The sequence below is a fragment of the Carya illinoinensis genome, chromosome 13 (assembly GCF_018687715.1).
Source record: "Carya illinoinensis cultivar Pawnee chromosome 13, C.illinoinensisPawnee_v1, whole genome shotgun sequence".
Taxonomy (NCBI): Eukaryota; Viridiplantae; Streptophyta; class Magnoliopsida; order Fagales; family Juglandaceae; genus Carya; species Carya illinoinensis.
In genome coordinates, this window is record NC_056764.1 from 3,515,523 (window position 1) to 3,538,500 (window position 22,978).

A 22,978-nucleotide genomic window follows, 5' to 3' on the forward strand; every position below is an offset into this window, starting at 1 on the left:
GATTCATTTTATCAATCTTCATTTGATTACACGTTTCTTTTCGTAATTTCGTTTTATTGTCTGAATTTATTTCTTTATCACAAAAGTCAATCCCTGTGGATACGATCCTGTAAGATACTACAACGCCTGTATACTTGCAGGTAAAACTGCACTAGATTTTTGATTCATTAATTTGAGTCAGAGTTTAGTCGCAATCAAAAACTACAAACTCTGCATCTACTGCAAGTTCACTAAGAAAAATACTGCAAATACATCCCCATAAAAACTACAAATTCTGCATCTACTGCAAGTTCACTAAGTAGATGACTGCAAATACATCCTCATAAAAACTACAAACTCTGCATCTACTGCAAGGAATGGTGAAGTTGAAAGAATGAAAGTCTGCTTGATTTTCGTTCTCAATTTTTTTCTTCAATACATTGTCGAACTGATCAACAAACTTTTTAAGGTTTGTCTTGGCATGCACATAGCCGTCGAAGAAAGCGTTCATGCTCTCACTGCGCTGAGTTGTACTCATCCCAGCCCAAAATGTGTTCTTTAAATATACAGGCACCCAAAACTCTCTCTTTACATATAAGCTTTGCAGCCAAGCATTTTCATGCAAGTTGAATGTATCCTTGAGGATGTTCCAAGAATTCTCAAACTCCTCAATAGTAAGGGAGTCATAGACACAAGATAGTAACTTACTTTTCAGCCCAGATTGGTATTGAGTATGGGAACCAAGTTTCTCAGGGACCTTTTTCAATATGTGCCACAAGCAATATCTATGTTTGGTGTTGGGAAAAACAATGGCAATCGCATTTTTCTTTGCGCGATCTTGATCTGTAATAATAGTATTTGGTGTTTTTCCATCCATGCAATCAAGCCAACTTTTAAATAACCAAACAAATGATTCGGTATCCTCACTTGAAATAAGGCCTGCACCAAAAAGAATTGATTGTCCATGGTGGTTTACACCCACGAAAGGTGCAAATGGCATGCCATACCTATTTGTCAAGTATGTGGTATCGAATGTTACCACATCTCCAAAATAGTAGTAAGCCCCTCTACTACGGGCATCCGCCCAAAACACATTTCTCAGCCTATCATCCTCATCTACATCCATAATACTGAAAAAACCATCATTCTTGTATTGCATCCTTCTAAAATATTCCAACAGTGCTTGAGCACCACCTTTACCTAGACGTAGGTGTTGTGCCTTATCAATATAGTTACGGCAATCTTTTTCTCCAAATGATACATTCTCAAACCCACCCGCCTCAGTCACAAGAGCTTGAAAACTCTTATTCATCCGTATGCCAACCTGATCATTTGTATCCAACACCCTCCTAACTGACTCATTAACTTCTCTGTTGCATCTGAAGAATCTTGCTTTTCTTGGACTGAGTACATGATTGTGTGTGTTAAAAACTGATGTGACACACAACTTCCCATTCTTGAACACTACATTCATCCTTGCCTTGCAGTCTGTCTTGCTTGTTGGCCGAGGCCTTGAGATATTTGATGTTCTATTCCGTGCCTTGCCACCACGAGCACATCCCAGAGTAACATATTTGATAGTCCCATCTTTCTCTCTTTTACTCCTTTGTGTCATAACCGGAAAACCTTCTTGTTTTCCATAATGTTTATAAAAATCCATCAACGCATTCTCCGACTCAAAGCACATCCCTGGCTTTGGCTCCTCAGTGATATCACCCCCATCAGATTGCTCGACATGAAGTGACCCAGAACATACAGCCTCTTTGGTCTCAACAGTATTACCCAAAGAGGCAGTAGACTGCTCTTCACAATCTATCGAGTCTAATGTTTTGTCACTAAACTCTTCAATAGAGTTACTTTGTTCCACTTTATTTTCCTGCAAATTAGGAGAAACGAGTAGTATATGACAACATATGTTCTGGATAAATGAAAAATACAACGCATGTGAAAGATCTGTTTGCATCACCTCGCTACCACATGGATATGAGTTGGCATTTGTCGAAGGGGAAAATGTTGGTAAAGTCGAACAAGAGCTAGCAGCTACAATAGTGCTGCTTTGTACACTAGACCTAGTAGCTACACTAGAGCTAACATTAGTTGCGAAACTAGACAGGGGTGCGATCGTAGAGTTCCATGTTTGTTGCTGCAGTTTTGCAAATAAAAATTTAATACACATACTTAGAAACAAAAATGTATAGTCCAGAAAAATAAAGCACAATAACAAGATAGTAAATATTGTAAAAAATAATAACCTGATTGCTCCATGGATATGGATAGGTAGTTGGAAGATGCCCCATCATTGGTATGGCAGAACTATACAAGGTAGCGGAACTACTCAGGGCAGCAGTACTTGACGCAGCAGCGCAAGTAGAATTCCATGGGTGTTGCTGTAGTTTTAAGAAAAAAATTATTTAAAAAAAAAATAGAGCAAATATTAAAGTTCGTAAAATTAAAGCTACCATGCCAACGATCACCTGGTTGGTCCATGGATATGGGTTGGAACTTGGATTAGGCATAAAAGGTGGTAATCACGCATGAAGCATTGAACCGTAGTAACTTGGCATGTAGTTTGAAACGCCTGAATAAAGTGGTCTTGATATGTCCTAAGAGGGAGCAATATGAGGACTTCAACCCAAGTGGCCAATGAGTACACATAAAATAAACACACACCAATTGTTGAAAGAGGTGTACAATACCGGGGTTGATGGATTAGTGATAGGAGGTGTTATGCGGGATGCATCTTCTTTCTCTTTCCCCATCTTCACAATTCCAAAATGTAACTACCTTAACAATGAACCTCAATTAATTAACAGTTTGCATAAAAGTTTGCAATACAATCAAAGTAGTTTCAAATACTCAATATGTCAAAATCCAACGTGCGACCAGCAACTAATCCCACTTCCTAAAGTAAGCAGATACCATATATACCAGCATAAATACCAACACACATCAGCTCAAACCAACACACAAATGAAATATACTATCCCATGCCACCAACACACAACATCCCAAGTTACCATGGCACAACTTCCATATAAGAAAATTCATCAATCTGGAATATCTTATTCATTGTCTGACAGTTTTGAGATAGGATGACTTTATCAGACTAATGGAAAAAAAAGAAAAACTGGGGCAGCAGTTTTTAGCAAAAAAATCTGCTTTATAGACAGACATTATTAACAGGGTTTCGAAGGTGATATGGCAGCTGCATATTCATCAACATATGTGCTGCAAAATCTGCTGCTAGAAATATGCAGTTAGGTGTTCGCTATCATATATTTCAGATGTATTTGGGTTGTGCCCCTTTGCACTCAAAGAGTAAAGTTTACCATACTTATCAAAAAAAGTATTTGGAGTCGGCTATAAAAGCATCTGATGTAACTTCTCTATACAAGTTGGTACTTCTATCAGAGCATATGCCATCATGCCCTTTAACCCATAGTCAATTTGGCCTTTTCCATAACCTTGTAAATTTGTAATGGCTTCATTAACAAATTAATAGGGGTTTTCATAGTAAAGCCCATGAGATAATATGTCCACCAAAATCCGATGATGGAATATTCAATAAATACTTAAAGGCTTTTCTCCATGGCTTTGCAACAAAGATAATAAGCTATGTTAATACATATAGATAAATATAAAAAGATTAATTGTATATTGAACAAGAGATTATCCGTATTAGACTTTCTTCATTCTGATTTCTCAACTCTGTTATACTAGGCAAGCTAACCTTAAATAATTGCAAAAACTTTCCAACAAAATCTTTATATAATCTGAAGCAAATCCACCTACGACATATTTTTTTATTTATTAACCCTACAAATTCTTAATATATTATCTTAGGAAAGGGAGGCACAACATCTTGGAAATGGGATAGTGGAGTGGAAAACCCTCTTTACCTTCTCAATGACCCGACGGCTTTGCTCCTACCTTGAGTCTCAGCACGCTAAGGCACTGGATACCTACAAAAATAGCAACGTACCCAGAAGTTGAATCTAAAAAGCATATAAAACCTAACTGAAGGGTGTTCAAAATTATAGAGGGTGTAGCCGAAGCAAGCCGAACTTGAAAAAGAACAAAAAAAGTAAAAAATAAAAAATAAAAGAACCTAGAAAAGATGAGATTTGCGATTTCCAAACCTGAGAGATGAAGAGGTCTAAGAGAAGGATGATATGTGCAATTTCCAAACTTGGGAGATGAAAAAATCGACTGAAAATGAGGAGATCTACTATCCAAGCTTGAAATAACCTTCCCGCTGTTTTGCTTTTCACTCTTTTTCTACACTTTTTTTTTTTTAATATAATTGATGACGTGGCATTTTGCCACGTCAAAGTCGTTCGCGCGGAGGCACCATTCTGTGCCTGTCCCTAGCAGTACTCTTACCTATTAGGGTTTCTGCGAAGGGTAAAGCCGGAGAGCAGCAGCCATGGTTCTCAAGTACGTCACGTTTCGGTTTCTTATGCCTCTTTGTTTGGTCCATAAAATGGATTCGATTAGCGTTGATAATAGATTGGATTGTATTGATAGCTTGAGATTTTGATTGTTTATTAGAAAATTCTCTATATCCATACAACATTCGTGTGCTTGGATGCTTGTCTAGAAATGATAGAAATCATAACATCAAGATTTGCTCTATCATTCATGTGAAAGGGTAATTCGAGATTAAATTATGGTAACAAAGCCTTGATTGTGGTTTAGTGGTGGGCAGAATAAGCATACACACTCTTGCTTGTTTTTGAGCTGTTGTATTGCTCATTCAGGTTGTCTCTTGTTTTATTTACAAACAATTTTTAAATTATGTGCTGAGTTCTTACTGCTGATGTTTCAGGACTGAACTCTGCCGCCTCAGCGGTGCCAAGATATACCCTGGTAAGGGTATCAGATTTGTTAGATCAGATTCTCAGGTGAAATTTTAATTGAAACAATCATTGCTGAGCTTCCAGCTACCGCATTAAAAAAAATTTATTGATTTTTTAACTTTTTTGTTTGGTTGAGAAGACGGTGTTGGGTTAGTTTCCTGTTGTTTGTGCAGTGAGAGCGATATTTATCTCATTGTTTGATTAATTCAGGTTTTCCTGTTTGCTAACTCAAAATGCAAGAGGTACTTCCACAATCGATTGAAGCCTTCAAAGCTTACTTGGACAGCTATGTACAGAAAGCAACATAAAAAGGTGGAATATTTTCCCATTATCTTGATGATAACTCATTTTCATGCCACAACTGTCTGGTATGATTTGTATTTTTACTTCATGTGGCTTGCAGGACATAGCTGCTGAGGCTGTGAAAAAAAGATGCCGTGCCACCAAGAAGCCTTATTCAAGGTCCATCGTTGGAGCTACCTTGGAAATTATCCAGAAAAAGAGAACTGAAAAACCAGAACTACGAGATGCAGCACGGGAAGCTGCTCTTCGGTATTGCTTCCTTTCCTTCCATTAACATATTGCATTGTTTGGTTAGTATGTTTTGAAACCAGTCTTTTGAAATATATGATATAGTGCTTGGCAAAATTTTTTGCAGCTACATGATCAGTGCAAAATAATGTTTTTGTTAGAGTTGTAAAGAAATAATGTTTCTATTCATTTTAACATTCATATAGCGCTTGGCAAAATTTTTTGCAGCTACATGATCAGTGCAAAATAATGTTTTTGTTAGAGTTGTAAAGAAATAATGTTTCTATTCATTTTAACATTCAAGTGACTCTTATTCATCAAAAAAAAAAAAACATTCAAGTGACTCTAATGAAAAAGTGACACTCTTAACTATGTTTTAATAATTTATTTGTGTGAAGAGTGAGTTCGGCTTACATTGAGTGAAAATATCACTGGATGTGTTTGTTAAGTGGGTATTGATAATTTGAATGTTCCTCACTACAAAGGTTGCGGACACCTTTTAACTTCGATGATTTTTAACTGGATATGAGCAGACTTGGCCTACAATTTTTTTTTTTTTTTGGGGGGGGGGGGGGGTTACAGAGCCCTTAGTCACCCATGGAACCTAAACTCCTGGGGAAACTAGCACCTCTATGGCCTCCCTTTTAAATTGCAGTTTGATCCTGGGGGAACTCGAACCTGTGACATGGGGGTTACTTTTGATTTGAATATCTAGATTACTTGGGTGCCCTTTACCACGTGGCTCTGGCACATAATTATTTGCTGAATACTTGCGTTTTGTGCAGTGAAATTAAGGAGCGAATCAAGAAAACAAAGGATGAGAAGAAGTCAAAGAAAGCAGAAACGATGGCTAAGACTCAGAAGACTCAGAGCAAGGGAAGCCTGTCCAAGGGTGCTGCACCAAAGGGCCCCAAAATTGGAGGTGGTGGTGGAAAGCGCTGAGCAGCCAACTTGGACTAGCAAAATGGAGCAACTGAACAAGTTGTATTGCTGAGGAAGTTTTTGTAGTGCTTTCATGTTCTTCAGTTTTGTTTTGGATATCCTTTTCTTCAATTTTTACAAGTGAACTCAAGAAAGAGCGAGATTTAATTTGTATTAAGGTTTTTAAGCACTGGCCAGATTCAATATTGCTTACAGGCATTGTTTCGAATTCCTCATGAATGATGATCTCAGCTTTTATAAGCAGTGTTAGTTGGCGGGAAACTAAACTAATTTTATCCTAGAAAAGTTGTCCTCCTTTCCCCTTCTCTTGGAGGGCCTGTGTACTGCTAGAATTCTAACATCCACCACTTCAGTTATACCAAGTTTAACCTTTATATGGACAATTCAAATCTCACCCAACAAACAGCGATCAGGTGATGATATGGTAACGGTTGAAGACATTCTTTTTCTTTTTTTTTCGAAGAACCGGTAGCTGCTTTTCATGGTAGCCCTGTCTTAAATTTATTGATAAGCCTTTACTTATGGTGGAGAAAAATTGTGGCTACAAATCAGGCATCTAGGCAGTTTATTGATAAGCCTTTACTTATGGTGGTTACAAATCAGAAATCTAGGCGATTACACAGTAAGACCAATAAAAGGTCTAAACAAGCCTATCAGAAGAACACCGGAAAATCTAAACTGGCCTAAATGATAAAACAATAAAATCTAAACAAGCCTAAAAAATAAGACCAAAACCGAGCAGCTAATGTTGGATAACCAAAAATTCTGAAGCAACACCTTCATTTACGAAAATAAGGAATGCCCAGAAACTTCAATGACCGAGAATGAGTGGAATAGCTTAGGATCAATAAAAGTTGGCAAGTATGTAGCACATCTATATAATAATCATATATAGCTTTTCATTACCATTCATAGAATCATAGCATATTCTGAATCAGTAGTAACCTAAGTACATCAGTGGTGAGTCTGGGGACTTTAAGATAATTTTTGGATTGACTCGCTATGATTGTGTACTCCAGGTCGTCAAACTCATCGTCGCTGGTGTGTTTACGGCTGTTCGGATGATTACTGTTGTTACATATAAATTCCTTGAAGTTGAGCTCGTGGTACAGTTCGCTAACATTTTGGCCCTTGAGTGATAAGTATCCCTCTAAACGTTGGATATGGTTGAAAAGGTTCCCGTGCCCGGATGGTTTTGATTGATATATGCTTGGACATGATAACACCAGAGGGAGAAGTAAAAACGATTGTAGAAGCAGGGAAGTTTTCGGGCCATTGCCGGGCAGGTGGTGGGATTTTACCTAGAGAAGAGCTTATACCTTGTTGTGTCTTGGATCAATGTATCTCTTGCCTCAATATAAAGGGATCTGGAGCTACCTTCGGGACAAGTATAAATTTGGCTTGTTGGATGGGGCAGGAGTCTTCTACTCGTTAAAAAGGTTTCATTCTGAGTGTTGATTTGGTCAATATAGACTGACTTTAAAATGTGGATTGCAGAATATTAATGCTTTCTTCATCGTCTGATTTTTCTTCTCTTGTTAAAAAAAGGTCAGGCGTATGCTAGGGTCCTTTGGATTTCTTCATTCTTCTCAAGCTTATTGAAATGGGGGAGAGAAAATAAAGAGCCAAGAACAAAAGTCATGCCAATTAATTGTCACCATTTAGGGCGTTATGCCAATAAATTTAGTTAGGTTTTATTGATGGTAAGGTTTTGTTAACTTGATTAGTGTTAGGTGAGATTTTGTATGATTAAAATATGCTCAGGTGTACAATCGGAGTGACTGCCAATGAAGTATATGAGAGTGTATGTACTGGTAGAACAGTAGAGAGAAAAAATGAGACTTGCAGCGACCATATCTTCTCTATTTTCTAGTCTATTTGCGACCAAAAGCAAAAATGAAGCAACATTCACTGATTCTTAGTATTGAATTGTTTTAGTTTTCATAGTACGCTGTTCTTTCGTGTTTATATACTTGCTGGAATTCGACATCAAATTTGGTATCAAATTCAAAACCACGTTCTAATGGATAAGCGCTTTGGGTAGAAACTTGAAGGAAAGAGGGCTTTTGAGAGAGAAACTTGGTCAACTTATTTTTTTTTCCTAAGCAAGCATCATATTTATAACGAGAAAGGGAAAATAAAGGTGCTATTACAGACCAAAGTTCATATAGCCAGGCTAGTTGGGGGATCTTTTCCAATTTCCACTGTGGATATCTAATACATATTGAGGTAATTTAATAAAGGGTATGCAGCCAAACAGTTTTGTTGTGGCCCATTGCGCCAAATGATGCGCCCATCAGTTCTGATGCCAATGAATTCTTGAGCAGTCCAGCATAGGAAAGACTTTAGTAAAGTTGAGATATCTGTAAGGATATTGAAAATAGACCAGTTCGGAGATGTTGAAGGGCACTTTATAGCATTTGTGACCACTTGGCTATCACCTTCAATAATAATTTCAGAAAAGTCAGTATGCAGCTTCCTCAATTGCCAATTTAGCTACCATGGCGTCTCCAAAATTTGGATTGACAGAGTGAAGAGTCTATATGCTGAGTTGCCGTAAAAATAATTTCTCCAGAGTTTGATCTACAGATTGCAGCTGCAGTTGATCCACTGTTTCTAACAGCTACATCACAAGACAGTTAGTAATTTCCTATTGGGAGAGGAATCCAAGTTTGGATCGAAACTTGGCCAACTTGAATAGTTTAAATTAGAGCAAATGTTTAATGTTCCAATTTACTCAGGCGACAGTTATGACTTCTGGTGATTTAAATTGCAGGACTTGTTTGTTTCCTTGGATTTATAGGATATGGGAAAGGGAAAATCTGGAGTTGAAGTGCCTAAAACCAAGACAAATTTGATTAGAAGCTCAAGAAAGATAGCTGAAGGGCAACAAAAGCTTGGATCCCAGTTTGGAGTGATTCAAAGGAGAATGTTAGAAATTTTGATTGCATCCTTCTCGAGAATTATGGGATATACTTCTAGATTATTTGATCGAATAGATTTTGGAATTTGAAGTTGATACGTAAATAATCAGAAACTTGTTTGAAAAGTTCAACTTCAAATTACATGAAATTTACAGAGCTAATCCACAAAAGATTATTATCCATCTCCAATCACCCGTTCGCCATATCACACACAGAGAGAGAGAGAGAGAGAGAGAGAGAGAGAGAGAGAGAGAGAGAGAGAGATTTGTTGCTGGACAAAACTTCAGCTATATCAATTTATAGACTGCATGGTCACAAAACTACAATAACTGGGTTTATTAAAAAAGATACAAGAATCCCTTCAATCTGTACGCACATATCTATAATACAATCAATCTTAACAATAAAATTAAGCTCTCAGCAGCAACACTATGCTGTGCCATCAATCTGAGAAAACCAAAACCAGCAAACCAGTAAGATATATATAAAAAGGCTTATGATCCGTGATCATGCCTCCTTTGACTCTTCTGGGATTGGAGACAGAGGGCTCCTTGAAGAAGGAGAGGGCTCGCCACCAGAAGGCATGTCTCCAAGAGAAGCAATTATACGATTAATGCTTGTGGAGCGAAGTCGTCTAAAACTAAGGGATCTGTTCTTCTTGTCTTTGGAGAAGATGGTGGATGATTTGGAAAGGATGAGATATACCAAAGCCTGGACAAGAGCAAATATGGCTACTTTCATTAGCATGTCTGCTAAGCTGCCTTCCATCGCCAATCTCGATTCAGAGCTGATTTTGCAGGAGAAAAGATTTACTCTTTGAGAACAATGAGGTGAAATGAATGATGAACTTTGTTAAAAAGACGTAACCCGCAGACATATCCTTATATAGACAGAATGGATAATTGGATTCAAGTAAGCCTACCTACGTTGAAGTTTCTGAAGAGTTTTTTTTTTTTTTTTTTTTCGATGGAAGTTTCTGAAGAGTTGGGGAACGTGGGAATTGGTCAATTTTGACAAAGGGTTCTGGATAAAATGAAGTGGCTGGATTTGATACGCACTGTGCAGACAGAACTGACTATTGAGAAATGAGAAATAGAGTCGAGTTCTAGACCCCTGATGATGTGGACCCTTCTCCACGTGGCACATGGTCATCAATCAGATAAGTTAATCGAGAACGGTTCAAAGTGGCTGAAGGTTGACCATATGAAACTCAATAAATAACGTGGTATTAGCTGTATGGTATAGAAGCTTAAACACATCACATTCACATGCGTGTCTTTATACGTTTTATTATTATATAAATTAAGAAAGAGTAGTGTCGATCACGGGGGTGGGCGGGTCGCATTCATGACCGGTTACTTCCACGCACGCGGCTATTGGATGTGGCAGCACCTCGGCCTTCTTTGTCCCTTCCAAGCTGCTACGCTTTTCTTCTCTGGGACTCTTTTTACAAATGAGTTTTTGTTTACCACGTCACGAAATCGCACTTTTAATTAAAAGCAAATTTGCTTTCATTTATTTTAAAATGTTAAAGTTGCTACCCAACAAATTCTTCAAAAACTGATTTCGATCAATATTGATGGATAAAAAAAAGAAAAATTTTATACACTATACTATAATTTAACTTTTATCTTATTATATAAGATGTGCACGACACATTTATCATTATTGAATAAATAAATTATTCTTTATCATCTAATAATAATAAATATATCACATTTTACATAATGAGATAAAAATAAGATAGTAATATAGTGTATATCACTAATCATAAAAAATCAACTTTTTCTAATTAAATCAAAATTGATAATTATCCATACATAAAAACATTTGGTCTATAGATTTTATATAAATAAATATACAAATGGTCATAGTTTAATGTTGTTCATTAGACTGTAGAATATTTTTTATTATAAAATAAACTAAACGTATCATATTAACTTATATTATTATATAAATTTATTTTTATAAAGTTTCCGCACAAATCTAATAGTTTTTTTCTTTTGTCTCTAAACAAAGACAAAATAGAAGAAGGAATTAGTGCGGAGAGTTGTTAGTTGTTACAAGTCGAACTATGGGTCTGGTTTAAGCCCAGCCTCATTAATTTGTGCAAAATAAAAAGTACGTGGTCTCTCGTCCAAGAAAAAAATGGCCCATCTGTGTGGTTTAGTCCCTATCAAGGTAGGCATGACATGGGCTATAAGCCGCCCCAACTGGACCTACTTGAAGCCCATTAGGAGCCCAATAATGTCCATCCTTGATAAGTTAACGTGTAAATGAACAAATGTATACAACTGCAATGGGAGAAGAGGAAAAGAATCCTTTGAAAAATTCAAATACACAAGTATTATTTAATTGCAAATAATTCAGAAGAATCTCCCTCCCCCTAACCCAACTCCCAAATCATGAAATTACATACTAAGACCACCATGAAAACTTTCAATTAATTCCCATGTTCGATCTTCAAATATTTCCAGAAACTTTTCTTGGGCAAACGTGCCCACATGACGGAACCTTGCATAACTCTTCTATTCACGATTGCATGGAACAAGCATGTATACCTTCTTCCAGCTAAACATCCTGTAGCTATCCAGCCAGCCATGATCTATTTTATCACTACAATTGGGAGATGTTTGAATTAACTGGGAAGTAGGATACTACAATTGGAGCTCCCGATGATTTTGATTTTCTTTTGGTTTTATGATCAGGTGAATATTCTTTCACAGGGGCGCCTCCCACATCATCGGAGACCGGAGACTTAGAGCACATCAAACAACCCAAAAACGCTGAGAACAGAGACATGATTATTGTGTTTCCCCTTCCGTATGTTGTTGGCTCAGATGTTTTTGATTTGGCAGACCAAAGTTGGAATGGATAAGCTGATGAGCAATGAATATTTTAAGTGTGAGTGATCATGGTTGAAGTGAGATGCTCCATTTATAAGTTATTTGAGAGATGCAGGAAATCTTGGCTTGGAGAGCACGGAATAATGATGCGTGAGAGAGATCATGATGCGATGAACCCAAATGCTTGGAGAGCAAGCTGAAGACCAAGCAATAGTTAATTTCCTAGCTGGATGGTTCTCACTACTTTCGTGGTTGCTATGTTTTGACCACAACTCCAGACAATGACATATATATAGAGATAGAGCAATGCTACATACAGTCAAGAAATTACAAACGTCGCGTAATCGCTTTGAAAAAAAAGTAGGGTTCACGATTAAAAAGTTAAATTTTTTTCATGTAGGTTCCATATTAATTCATTTTTTTCAAAGTGACTACACGTCGCTTGTATAACTACGATTACAAATATCATTTCTCATATAAATATTAACATGCAGCAGCTTTAAATAATCTAGAGAGCATGACAAGTGCCATAATCTAGGTCCAAATGAATTTGTACCCTCATCTCCACACGTTTCATGGCCATACATGAGACAAATAAAACTCGTCACAAACGGTCTAAGTGGATGAAAAATTGACCAAAAGTACTAGCTAGGAAACCTAGCACCTGGTGTGTTGTGAATATCTGTGCTGCAGCCTGGCGTCCAACCTTTAAACATCACATGCATTTATATATGTTTAGGAAGAAAAATTTCATGCGACGACTGTTAAAAAAGAATATAATATAAATAGTTAAATATATTTTTTTATCAGATTTTGAGATAAGTGGTAATTATTTTACACAATATAATAATAGAGATTTTAAATTAATTTAAATTTTAACTCTATATTCTATTCTATCTAATTAAATATTCTAAGTATTAGAATAACTTATTAAAATAGAGTCAGCCTAAATATGAAGGAAATATTAAGAATATAATATAAATAATTAAATATTTGTCTTTCTACCTACTACTTTTGAAACAGTTCATTGATGATTTCACAATGAAGACGAACTTTACCGACAAGAAGGGCCGCACAGACTAATTAATGCAGGATTCTACGCATGCAGCTATATATGCGTTCTTTGTCCTAGTGATCATACGTAACCAAAAAGGTTGGAGAAAAAAACATTTTTATTTTTTTTATTTTCACCTAATATATATTTAACATTTTCCACTCAAAAATACTAAAAACATTAACAAATTGCGCGGGTTACCCACTATTAAAGCTTGACATGCATGCATGCATCCTCGTCCAGTGTTAATTTTCAATAATAAGAGAAAACATGAGGAGGCCGTACTGTAACAGCGCATATATTTTGGCCATTGAATTTTTACAGATGACGTTCATTGCAAATTTTTTAGTGAATGTTGATAATTGGTGTGTAGAGTATAAAATTCTCCTATATATTAAATGGAGATTAAAAAGATTATTACAAGAAAAATGGTAATTTGTAGCCAATTATTTGTTACGAAAATGACATTACTTATCAAAATGAGTCCAATATTCTCAACGCATATAACTTGTGACTCATACTCATTTTTCTTGCTGCGTATATTTTGCTTAGCATAGATTTTTCCAGCTAAGTTACAAATTGCTTATCTAACACTGATAATTGAAATAACTGAAGTCATTGGAATCGGGTAAGGACCGATTCAATGAATCGGACGATTTAACAAATTGAATCATATGCATGATTCATGATATTTTTAATCGGATATTTCAATGTTGATTAAAATGTATTAAAAATTATATTTGATGCGATTTAAACATTTTGTATCATGTATAAAAGAGTATAAAATATAATTTCATTGAATAGTTTCAATAAAAATATAATATGAATCTAAAATATAGTTTCAATAAATATGTAATTTATGTATTTAATCTTAGTTGTAGACATCTTTTTGTCTTATATATGAAAAAGATAAAAACTATTAAGTTATAAATACAAGGCAAATGTAGTATTTTATGCCACGATCATAAATTTAATATAAAATAATCATCCCTCTCCTTAATTTTTTATTCAACTAAAAAAATAAAGAACTACATGTTTTATATTTCATTTTTTCTACTATTCTTATTAAATACAATAATGAAAAAGTTAATAACTATTTAATTCTATCATATTTTTATACAATAAATTAAAAGAAAAAATTCAGTTATTAGATATCTAAAAAATAAATATAGTTTTGTATCGGTTAGAATCAAGTCAAATCATTAATTTGGAGAATCACAAAAAGGGAAAGCATTGGGGGAGTAGATAGCAAGGAAGAATAGGCAGGCACGGTAGGTTCGTTTCATTTTCTTAATGCTTAAAGAGTCAAGACAAACGGACTTAACTAATTAATGCGAGTTGCGCAACTGAGGACGAATTTAACCCCATGGATGCAGTCTTATCTATGCAAATATTAATATGAATTGGACTCTCGTTGTGCTTTTACAAATATTGAAACACGGTCGGCCCTCGATTCAGGATGTAGAGATCATGGAACACGGTGGGCACCACAAACGATTATCTCAAAAGATCTCTTGAATATCATTCCGATCCCTCGCCATCGATCAAATTTAAAAGCAAAGGCTAATTAGAGATGGAGCTAAGCAATAATAATTGAATCGATATCGGTCATATGTTCACTTCATGACGAAGATTGAAGTTTCATTTTCTGTAGCTAGCAGATATGCATCTGTTATCTGTGGCTGTGAGTGCTTATCCACAGAAAACATTGAAAAAGAGGAGAGATCAGAGAGAGAACAATCCTTTGACATAGCATCTATACACAATCTTAGAAGTTCAAATATTTCCGACAACGAGCAAATGTTCCAGCATAAATCAGGTTCCAACCCTGCAGTAGATACTAGATACCTCTTCAATTCACGATTGCATGGAACATTAAGCATACGTTCTTCTTCCAGTACACTTCAACAACTTGGAGCCATGATCGATCCATGATCTATTTATGGTAGCTAGGAGAGGAAGAGCGCATGAAACAACTTAAAAACGGTGAGAAAATTAGGGACATCGTGGTTCCCTTCTGTATGCAAACAAACTTTGTTGGCTTAGATTTTTCTGGGTAGTGAACTACCTTCGGTTTTTTGGCAGACCAAATATCCAATCTTGATCAGTTAATGTGTAAACGAACAAATTTATACAACTGCGACTGGAGTAGAGAAGAAAAGAAGCCTTTGACAAATTCAAATACACAAGTTTTATTTAATAACAAATAATTCAGAAGCATCTGATCCCTCCCCCTAACCCAACTCCCAAATCATCAAATTACATTCTAATACTACCAGGAAATTAAACCTCCAATTAATTCCCATGTTTATTTCCAGAAACTTTCTTTAGGCAAATGTGCTCACCTGAAGGAACCATGCATAACTCTTGTTCACGATTGCATGGAACAAGCATGTACGTACACCTTCTTTCAGTTAATCAAACCAAAACATCTTGTAGCCAGCGATCCAGCCAGCCATGATCTATATCACTACAAGCGGGAGAGGTTTGAATTAACTGGAAAGTAGGATACTACAATTGGAGCTCCCGATGATTTTGATTTTCTTTTGGCTTTATGATCTGACGAAGAACATTCTTTCACAGGGGGGCCTCCCACATCATCGGAGACCGGAGACTTACAGCATATCAAACAACCCAAAAACGCTGAGAACAGAGACATGATTATTGTGTTTCCCCTTCTGTATGTTGTTGGCTCAGATGTTTCCGATTTGGCAGAACAAAGTTGGAATGGATGAGCTGATGAGCAATGAATATTTTAAGTGTGAGTGATCATAGTTGAAGTGAGATGCTCCATTTATAAGTTCTATGAGAGATGGAAATCTTCGCTTGAAGGGAACGGGATAATGATGCGTGAGAGTGATCGTGGGATGAACCCAAAAGCTTGGAGAGCAAGCGGAAGACCAAGCAATAGTTAATTTAGTCAATGCTCTCTTCGATATTTCCTAGATGGTCCTCACCACTTTCGTTGCTGCTATGTTTTGACCGCAACCCCAAACAATGGCATATATATAGATATATTAACATGTGAAATCAGCAACTTTAAGCTGATTGGAGAGCATGAAAAGTACCATATAATCTAGATCCCAATTAAATGAATTTGTACCTATTGGCGACAACACAGACTCATTCTTTGGAGACAATCAAGACAACAATCAAGGAGAGAATGAGTCCAAGCATTAAGGAGAAACTTATGGCATTACAAACGTTGTACAAAGTTTAGGAGTTGATTAGTTCTAATTATAGAATGTATAGATATCATTCTCTGTATGGCATGTATAGCTATTGTTTTGCTTTTTACTCTTGTAAAGTTTTTCTATATATTGGAACTGTCAACGCCATAAGCAATTGCTTTGGTTTCGTTACCGGTTTTAAACCTTTACATTGTATCCGAGCTCTATAGGATTAACCTCCACTCGATTCTATGGCCTCTGAAAATTCTCCTTCTATCCTCTCCTTCAACACCATGGTTCACATGGTTACAATCAAGTTATCATCCACCAACTTTCTCCTTTGGAAAAGTCAGGTAGTTTCCCTGCTCGAATGCCAAAAATTCTATAGATATATTGATGGGTCTACTCCAATGCTCTCTGCTACTGCTGATTCCACAGCCTACAATCTTTGGAAACAAAATGACCAACTAGTCATGAGCCTTTTTCTTTCCTCTCTCACGGAGGAAGCACTCTCTATTGTCATTGGCCTTACAACATCCAAAGATGTCTGGCACTCTCTTGAGACTGCATTCAGTCACAAATCTAAGGTCCGTGAACTTCAACTCAAAGATGAACTTCATCTCATGAAGCGTGGCTCTCGTAGTGTTTCTGAATACTCTCGCATATTCAAAGCTCATTGTGATCAACTCTCGACAATGGGATGTCCAGTTGAAGACACTGATAAAGTGCACTGGTATTTACATGGCTTAGGCCACGAATTTTCCACTTTCTCCACGACTCAACTCTCTTTAACTCCTATTCCAAGCTTCAAAGATATTGTTCCTAAAACAGAGAGCTTTGATCTTTTTTCCAAGTCCATTGATCATAATGCAAGTGGTGTCTCTGCGTATGTGGCAAATTTCTCCCCTGCACCTTCAAACCGAAATGCAAGGTCAAACAACTATCAAAACAAATATAAAAGTGGACAATCAAAGGGTGGCAACCGTAGCAAGTAGCATTATAAACGTCCCCCTCGGTGTCAAATATGCCGTGAAGAAGGACACTATGCCACGGATTGCAAAAACAAATACATTAAATCTAATGTAAACCTTGCTGAAGCTCTTGCCAACTGCACCATTAGCAATGACATTGCAGATTGGTATACTGATACAGGAGCCATCTGCACACATGACCTCCAATGTGTCTCAACTTGATAAGGTGGAACCTTACACTGGTACGGATAAAGTTATTGTTGGTAATGGATCCTCTCTACCCATTACACACATGGGTTCCTGCTCTCCCGCTTTAACTCTTCAAATAAAATAATGTTCTTGTGGTCCCAAATTTAATGAAAAATTTTCTCTATGTTAGCAAACTAACCAATGACTATTCTTTATCTGTCTCTTTTACTAACAATGATTTTACCATACAGAATCTTCAAACTCGAAAGGTGGTGGCAAGTAGTAATCGTGTAGATGGCCTTTATGTCTTGAAGCGTGAAAACCAAGTTCTCTCTACTGTCATTAGCAAACAAAATCTTTGTAATTCCTTTGAAATTTGGCATGCCCGTTTAGGCCATGTCTCCTCCAAAATAATTTCCCAGTTTAATAAAAAAGGGCTCTCTGTCTCTCACTTCTATATTACCGAATCCATCATTGTGTGCTAGTTGTCAAAAGGCTAAAAGCCATAAACTTCCTTTTCCAACAAGTGAAAGTCGATCAAAAACAGTACTTGGTCTCATACATTGCGACCTATGGGGTCCGGCACCAATAACTTCAATCTCAGGATATCGATATGTTATTTTTATCGATAATCACTCTCGTTTTACTTGGTTCTACCCATTAAAACATAAAACTGATTTTTATCAGACCTTTATAAAATTTCAAACTCTTGTTGAAAATCAATTCTCGGCAAAAATACAAATTTTTCAAAGTGATGGCAGAGGTGAATTCGTGAGTACAAATTTTCATTCTCATTTAACCAAATGTGGCATTCATCATCAACTATCTTGTCCTTATACACCATCTCAAAATGGTAGAGCCGAGAGAAAACACAAGCATATCACGGAAACAGGCCTTACAATGCTATTTCATGCTAATGTCCCTCTTCATTTTTTGGTTGAAGCATTCAGTACGACAGTCTTTACAATTAACCGCTTGCCCACATTGGTCATAAATGGGACATTTCCATTTGAAATTATGTATGGTAAGCCTCCTACCTATGCTACATTTTGAATTTTTGGATGGTTATGTTTCCCATATCTGCGAGATTATGCCAAACACAAGTTTGAACTAAGAAGCCTACCTTGCATTTTTCTTGGATACCACTTATCCTATAAAGGCTTTTGGTGTCTTGACCCTGTATCACATAGAGTTTTTGTCACTCGACATGCTCGGTTTGATGAGAATGTGTTTCCTTCATCTTCAAATTTGCAACCTTCACCTGCACTCTCAGATTTTATTTCTTTTCATGATCCCACTTCACCAAATACATCTTTGCCTAGCACTAACTCTTCTGCAGGTTCACAACCATTATCATCAGTAACTCCATCCAAGCCGTGTAAATTATGTGCCTTGGAGTTGGACACATCTCGGAGCTCATCAATTTCATTGCCTCCTGTGCCTCCTCCAATAGTTGAGCCAGTTCCCGAAATACAAATGGCACCAGCTTTGACTCAGAATTTGCATCCCATGTTAACTCGTGGAAAAACTAACATCTCAAAGTCCAAACATTCCAACTATGTTTGTCAAGTTCCAGCATCTCCTTTATTCTCATCTCTATTAGTAATGAAGGAACCAAAAGGCTTTAAGAGTGCTGCCAAGTCACCACAATGGCTCACTGCAATGGATCATGAAATTCGTGCTCTCCATCTCAATCAAACATGGGAACTAGTTCCAAGACCACCTGCTACTAATGTGGTTGGATCCAAATGGGTTTCTCGAGTAAAATACCATTCGAATGGTTCTGTTGATAGGCTCAAAGCACGCCTTGTTGCCAAAGGCTATACTCAACTCTATGAACTCGATTTTAATGATACATTCAGTCCAGTAGTTTGAGCCTCTACAGTTCGTATTGTTCTCTCAATTTCAGTATCTCGTGTCTGGAACATATGTCAACTTGATGTAAAAAATGCATTCTTGCATGGTCTTCTACAAGAAGAGGTTTATATGGAACAACCACCAGGATATATTGATTCTTCTAATCCAAATCATGTTTGTCGTCTCAAAAAGGCAATATATGGCTTGAAGCAAGCACTGAGAGCATTGTTCTATCGGTTCAACAATTTTTTAATAAAAATTGGCTTTGATTTCAGCAAAGCCGATTCTAGTTTGTTTGTTCATTCAATAGCTAACATGATCATTTATTTGCTTTTATACGTCAACGATATTATCATCACGGGCAGCAATGTGTCTCTCATTGACATTTTCATTCACAAGCTACGACAAGAGTTTTCCATGAAAGATCTAGGAACTCTAAATTATTTCTTGGGTCTAGAAGTGACTTATTCTGAAACAAGAATGTTCCTAAGTCAAATGAAGTATGCGAAAGATATTCTAATTCGAGCTGATTTACTTGATTCAAAGCCAATTGGAACACCTATGATTGTCTCCCATCATTTAAGTATTGATGACCCTCTTTTCCATTCACCAACTACCTATCGATTCTTAGTTGGTGCACTGCAATATCTCACAATCACAAAGTCGGACATTGCACATGCAGTCAACTCAGTGAGCCGATTCATGAGAACAACATTTTCAAGCTGTAAAGAGGATCCTCAAATATGTCAAAGGAACACTGCATTTCGGTCTCCACGTCAGTCCATTAACCAACCTCAGCATTTCAGCTTTCTCAGATGCTGATTAGGCTGGATGCCCGGATACAAGTAGATCAACATCTGGTTATGCAATTATTTTTGGTAATAATTTAATTTCATGGACCTCCAAAAAGCAGTCCACCGTATCTCGGTCTTCTGCATAATCCGAATATAGAGCCTTAGCACTGACTGCAGCTGAGGTAAAATGGCTGTTAAACATACTTTATGATTTACAAATTCAGCCAACAGAAAAGCCCACCCTACTCTGTGAGTTAAACAGTGCCATTTTTATGACTTGAAACCCAATGGCTCAACAATGATCTCGGCACATTGACATTGATATTCACTTTGTCTAAGAACTAGTATGCAGTGGTGTCTTGAATATTCAACATGTGCCATCAAACTTGCAAATCACAGATATATTCACCAAAAGTCCATCAAAACCCCTGTTTATGCTCCTTATATCCAAGTTTCGCGTGTTGCCAACCATGCTTGACTTGAGGGGGGTATTGGCGACAACACAAACTCATTCTCTGAATACAATCAAGACAACAATCAAAGAGAGAATCAATCCAAGCATTAAGGAGAAACTTACGGCATTACAGACTGTTGAACCCAAGGTTTCAAGTTTCATGTGATTATAAATCTACACATGAATTTTGATGATAACAAATGAATTCAAAGAATAAAGGAGTTTCAAGTTCAAGTTGTTCACACAATGGAATCAAGCACATCAAGGAATCAAGCACATCAAAGAACCAAGCATGAGCAAGAAGGAAACAAATTCACATTAAAATCATAGAGTAATATTGTAAATCTCTTAAAATTAGAAATTAGGATTAATGTTCAAAATTAATATTTTATCATAAAGCATTAAAATACATTTTCCACATGTGCATGAATATTTTTGAAAATTAAATTTGAAAATTTTGAAAGATGATTGATTGTCATCTTTTGCATATGCATGCCTTGATTAAAGGGTTGAACTTTGAAAATATTAAAGATGATTGATTGTCATCTTTCACATGTGCATGTTTTATTTGAATATTTTCAAAAGTGATTGATGCTTTTTTAGACTTATACAAAAGGTAGATGATTTTGTTTGAAAAATTTGAAAAGTAAAGTGTACTCATTTTGTCATATGCAAAAATTAAAAGATTAGGTTTGAATTTTTTGAAAAGGAAAATGTGCTCATTTTGTCATATGCCAAAAGTAAAAGATTATGTTTGATTTTTTTGAAAAAAATGAATGATGTTGTCTTTGACAATTGAAAAAGAAGAACCTTTTATTTGAATTTTTTGAAAAAATGAATGATGTTGTCTTTGACATGTGAATCTTTTTAAATTTGAATATGAAGTCTCATATGCCTATAAATAGATCATTTGAGAGTTTCACATTCACAACACCAAGAGCATACAACATTCATTGAAAGCTTTCATTCTCTCTTCTCTAAGCATTGAGCCTTAATCCTTGTTCATTTTGAGAGATATAGTTTGCGCTGTATTGTTCTTATTTCACTCATTGAGGAGTGTTTTCTGATAACCTACCCACTATCAGCTCTTGTATCAGAAAAAGGGTGTGTATAACCCTTGTGTGTGTAGAAAGTATTCTACACAGTGAATAGTTAAATCACCACGTGTAAGGTGATTGCAAGTGTAGAGGGTGTTCTACACGGATCCTTTGTAGCAGTGTTGTTCAAAGGTGTAATAGGTTTCTATCTCCACCTGAAGAAGGTTGAATAGTGAATTTAGAAATCTTTAAGGGGTAGCTTGAGGCGAGGACGTAGGCAGTGAGACCGAACCTCGTTAACATACTGAGTTTGCTTCTCTTTTACCCTTACTCTTTATATTTATTGTTATTTCATATTTTGTTTATTTTTTATATTATATATTTGATTTATAATTGTTATTTTTTTTAATACAACTCAATTCACCCCCCTCTTGTGTTAGTCATCTGAGCAACAATTGGTATCAGAGCTAAGAGCTCTATTATAAGACTAACTATCCTTTGAGTTAAGATCTTATGGCTAATATTTCAGTTTCGTTTGGTGAAGGTCAATCTAGCAGTCGGCCTCCACTCTTTTGTGGAGATAATTACTCATTCTGGAAAGTTAGAATGAGAATATTCCTTCAAGCTCAAGGTCGAGAAATCTGGAAATGTATTGTAAATGGACCTTATATTCCAACAAAAGTGGTTGATGGAGTAAAGGTCAAAAAGGAAGAAGAAGAGTTTGATCGTGAAGACGATAGACTTTATACTTTGAATTTAACTGCTATGAATTTATTATTTAATGCTCTCAATGGAAATGAGTTTAATAGAATAATGACTTGTGCTACGGCAAAAGAAATTTGGGATAACTTGGAAGTTACTTATGAAGGAACTTCGCAAGTCAAGGAATCAAAAATTTATATTCTTACTCATGAATATGAAATGTTTAAGATGAATGATGATGAATCTATTTCTAGTATGCACACTCGTTTTACTAACATCATAAACAGTTTGACAGCTCTTGGCAAAGTTTATTCCAAGGTGGAGATAGTAAGAAAAATTCTCAACTCTCTACCAAAACGTTGGGATCAAAAGTGACAACGATTCTTAAAACTAGAGACTTCAAGAAGCTCGAAGTCAATGAACTCATCGGGTCACTTATCACCCATGAGTACACATTGAAAAGAGGAGAAGAAGAAGGAAAGCCTAAAAAGAGCTTAGCACTTAAAGCTGTTCCTTATGAAAGTGAAAGTGATGAAAATGAGGAAAATGAAAATAAAAATGAAGAAGTTGCGATGATAACAAGAAGAATTCATAGGTTCTTGAAGAAAAATAGAACTCCTCTGAGGAAATCTTTCAAAAAGTTTTCCAAGAAAAATTCAGGTAAAAATG

The 22,978-nt window shown here is 36.2% G+C and overlaps 3 protein-coding genes across 3 annotated transcripts; 1 reads left to right on the forward strand and 2 right to left on the reverse strand.

The window, feature by feature from the left end:
• Positions 1 to 280: 280 nt before the first annotated feature.
• LOC122292184 (protein FAR1-RELATED SEQUENCE 5-like) lies at positions 281 to 2,738 on the reverse strand. Its single transcript, XM_043100422.1, has 4 exons — positions 2,676 to 2,738; positions 2,232 to 2,366; positions 1,946 to 2,122; positions 281 to 1,855 (listed from the first exon to the last, which is right to left on the reverse strand). The coding sequence occupies exons 1-4, from the start codon at positions 2,736 to 2,738 to the stop codon at positions 281 to 283; spliced, it is 1,950 nt and encodes a 649-aa protein (XP_042956356.1).
• A 1,543-nt stretch (positions 2,739 to 4,281) lies between these two features.
• LOC122292450 (60S ribosomal protein L24-like) lies at positions 4,282 to 6,554 on the forward strand. Its single transcript, XM_043100811.1, has 5 exons — positions 4,282 to 4,416; positions 4,808 to 4,883; positions 5,049 to 5,150; positions 5,242 to 5,390; positions 6,155 to 6,554. Exons 1-5 carry the CDS (start codon positions 4,406 to 4,408, stop codon positions 6,309 to 6,311), a joined length of 495 nt encoding a protein of 164 aa, XP_042956745.1. The 5' UTR covers positions 4,282 to 4,405; the 3' UTR covers positions 6,312 to 6,554.
• Positions 6,555 to 9,499: 2,945 nt separating this feature from the next.
• Positions 9,500 to 10,109, reverse strand: LOC122292451. Its single transcript, XM_043100812.1, has one exon. It carries the CDS (start codon positions 10,001 to 10,003, stop codon positions 9,743 to 9,745), a length of 261 nt encoding a protein of 86 aa, XP_042956746.1. The 5' UTR covers positions 10,004 to 10,109; the 3' UTR covers positions 9,500 to 9,742.
• Positions 10,110 to 22,978: the final 12,869 nt, after the last annotated feature.

What these genes read in the sequence shown, in the direction of transcription:
- LOC122292184 (XM_043100422.1), bottom strand. Translation starts at nt 2,738, where the DNA reads ATGGGGAAAGAGAAAGAAGATGCATCCCGCATAACACCTCCTATCACT. An exon ending in TCACTAATCCATCAACCCCG is followed by an intron (nt 2,367 to 2,675) that starts GTATTGTACACC and finishes TTAAAACTACAG; the next exon opens with CAACACCCATGGAATTCTAC. An exon ending in CATATCCATGTGGTAGCGAG is followed by an intron (nt 1,856 to 1,945) that starts GTGATGCAAACA and finishes CCTAATTTGCAG; the next exon opens with GAAAATAAAGTGGAACAAAG.
- LOC122292450 (XM_043100811.1), top strand. An exon ending in TTGTTAGATCAGATTCTCAG is followed by an intron (nt 4,884 to 5,048) that starts GTGAAATTTTAA and finishes TGATTAATTCAG; the next exon opens with GTTTTCCTGTTTGCTAACTC. An exon ending in ACAGAAAGCAACATAAAAAG is followed by an intron (nt 5,151 to 5,241) that starts GTGGAATATTTT and finishes TGTGGCTTGCAG; the next exon opens with GACATAGCTGCTGAGGCTGT.
- LOC122292451 (XM_043100812.1), bottom strand. Translation starts at nt 10,003, where the DNA reads ATGGAAGGCAGCTTAGCAGACATGCTAATGAAAGTAGCCATATTTGCT.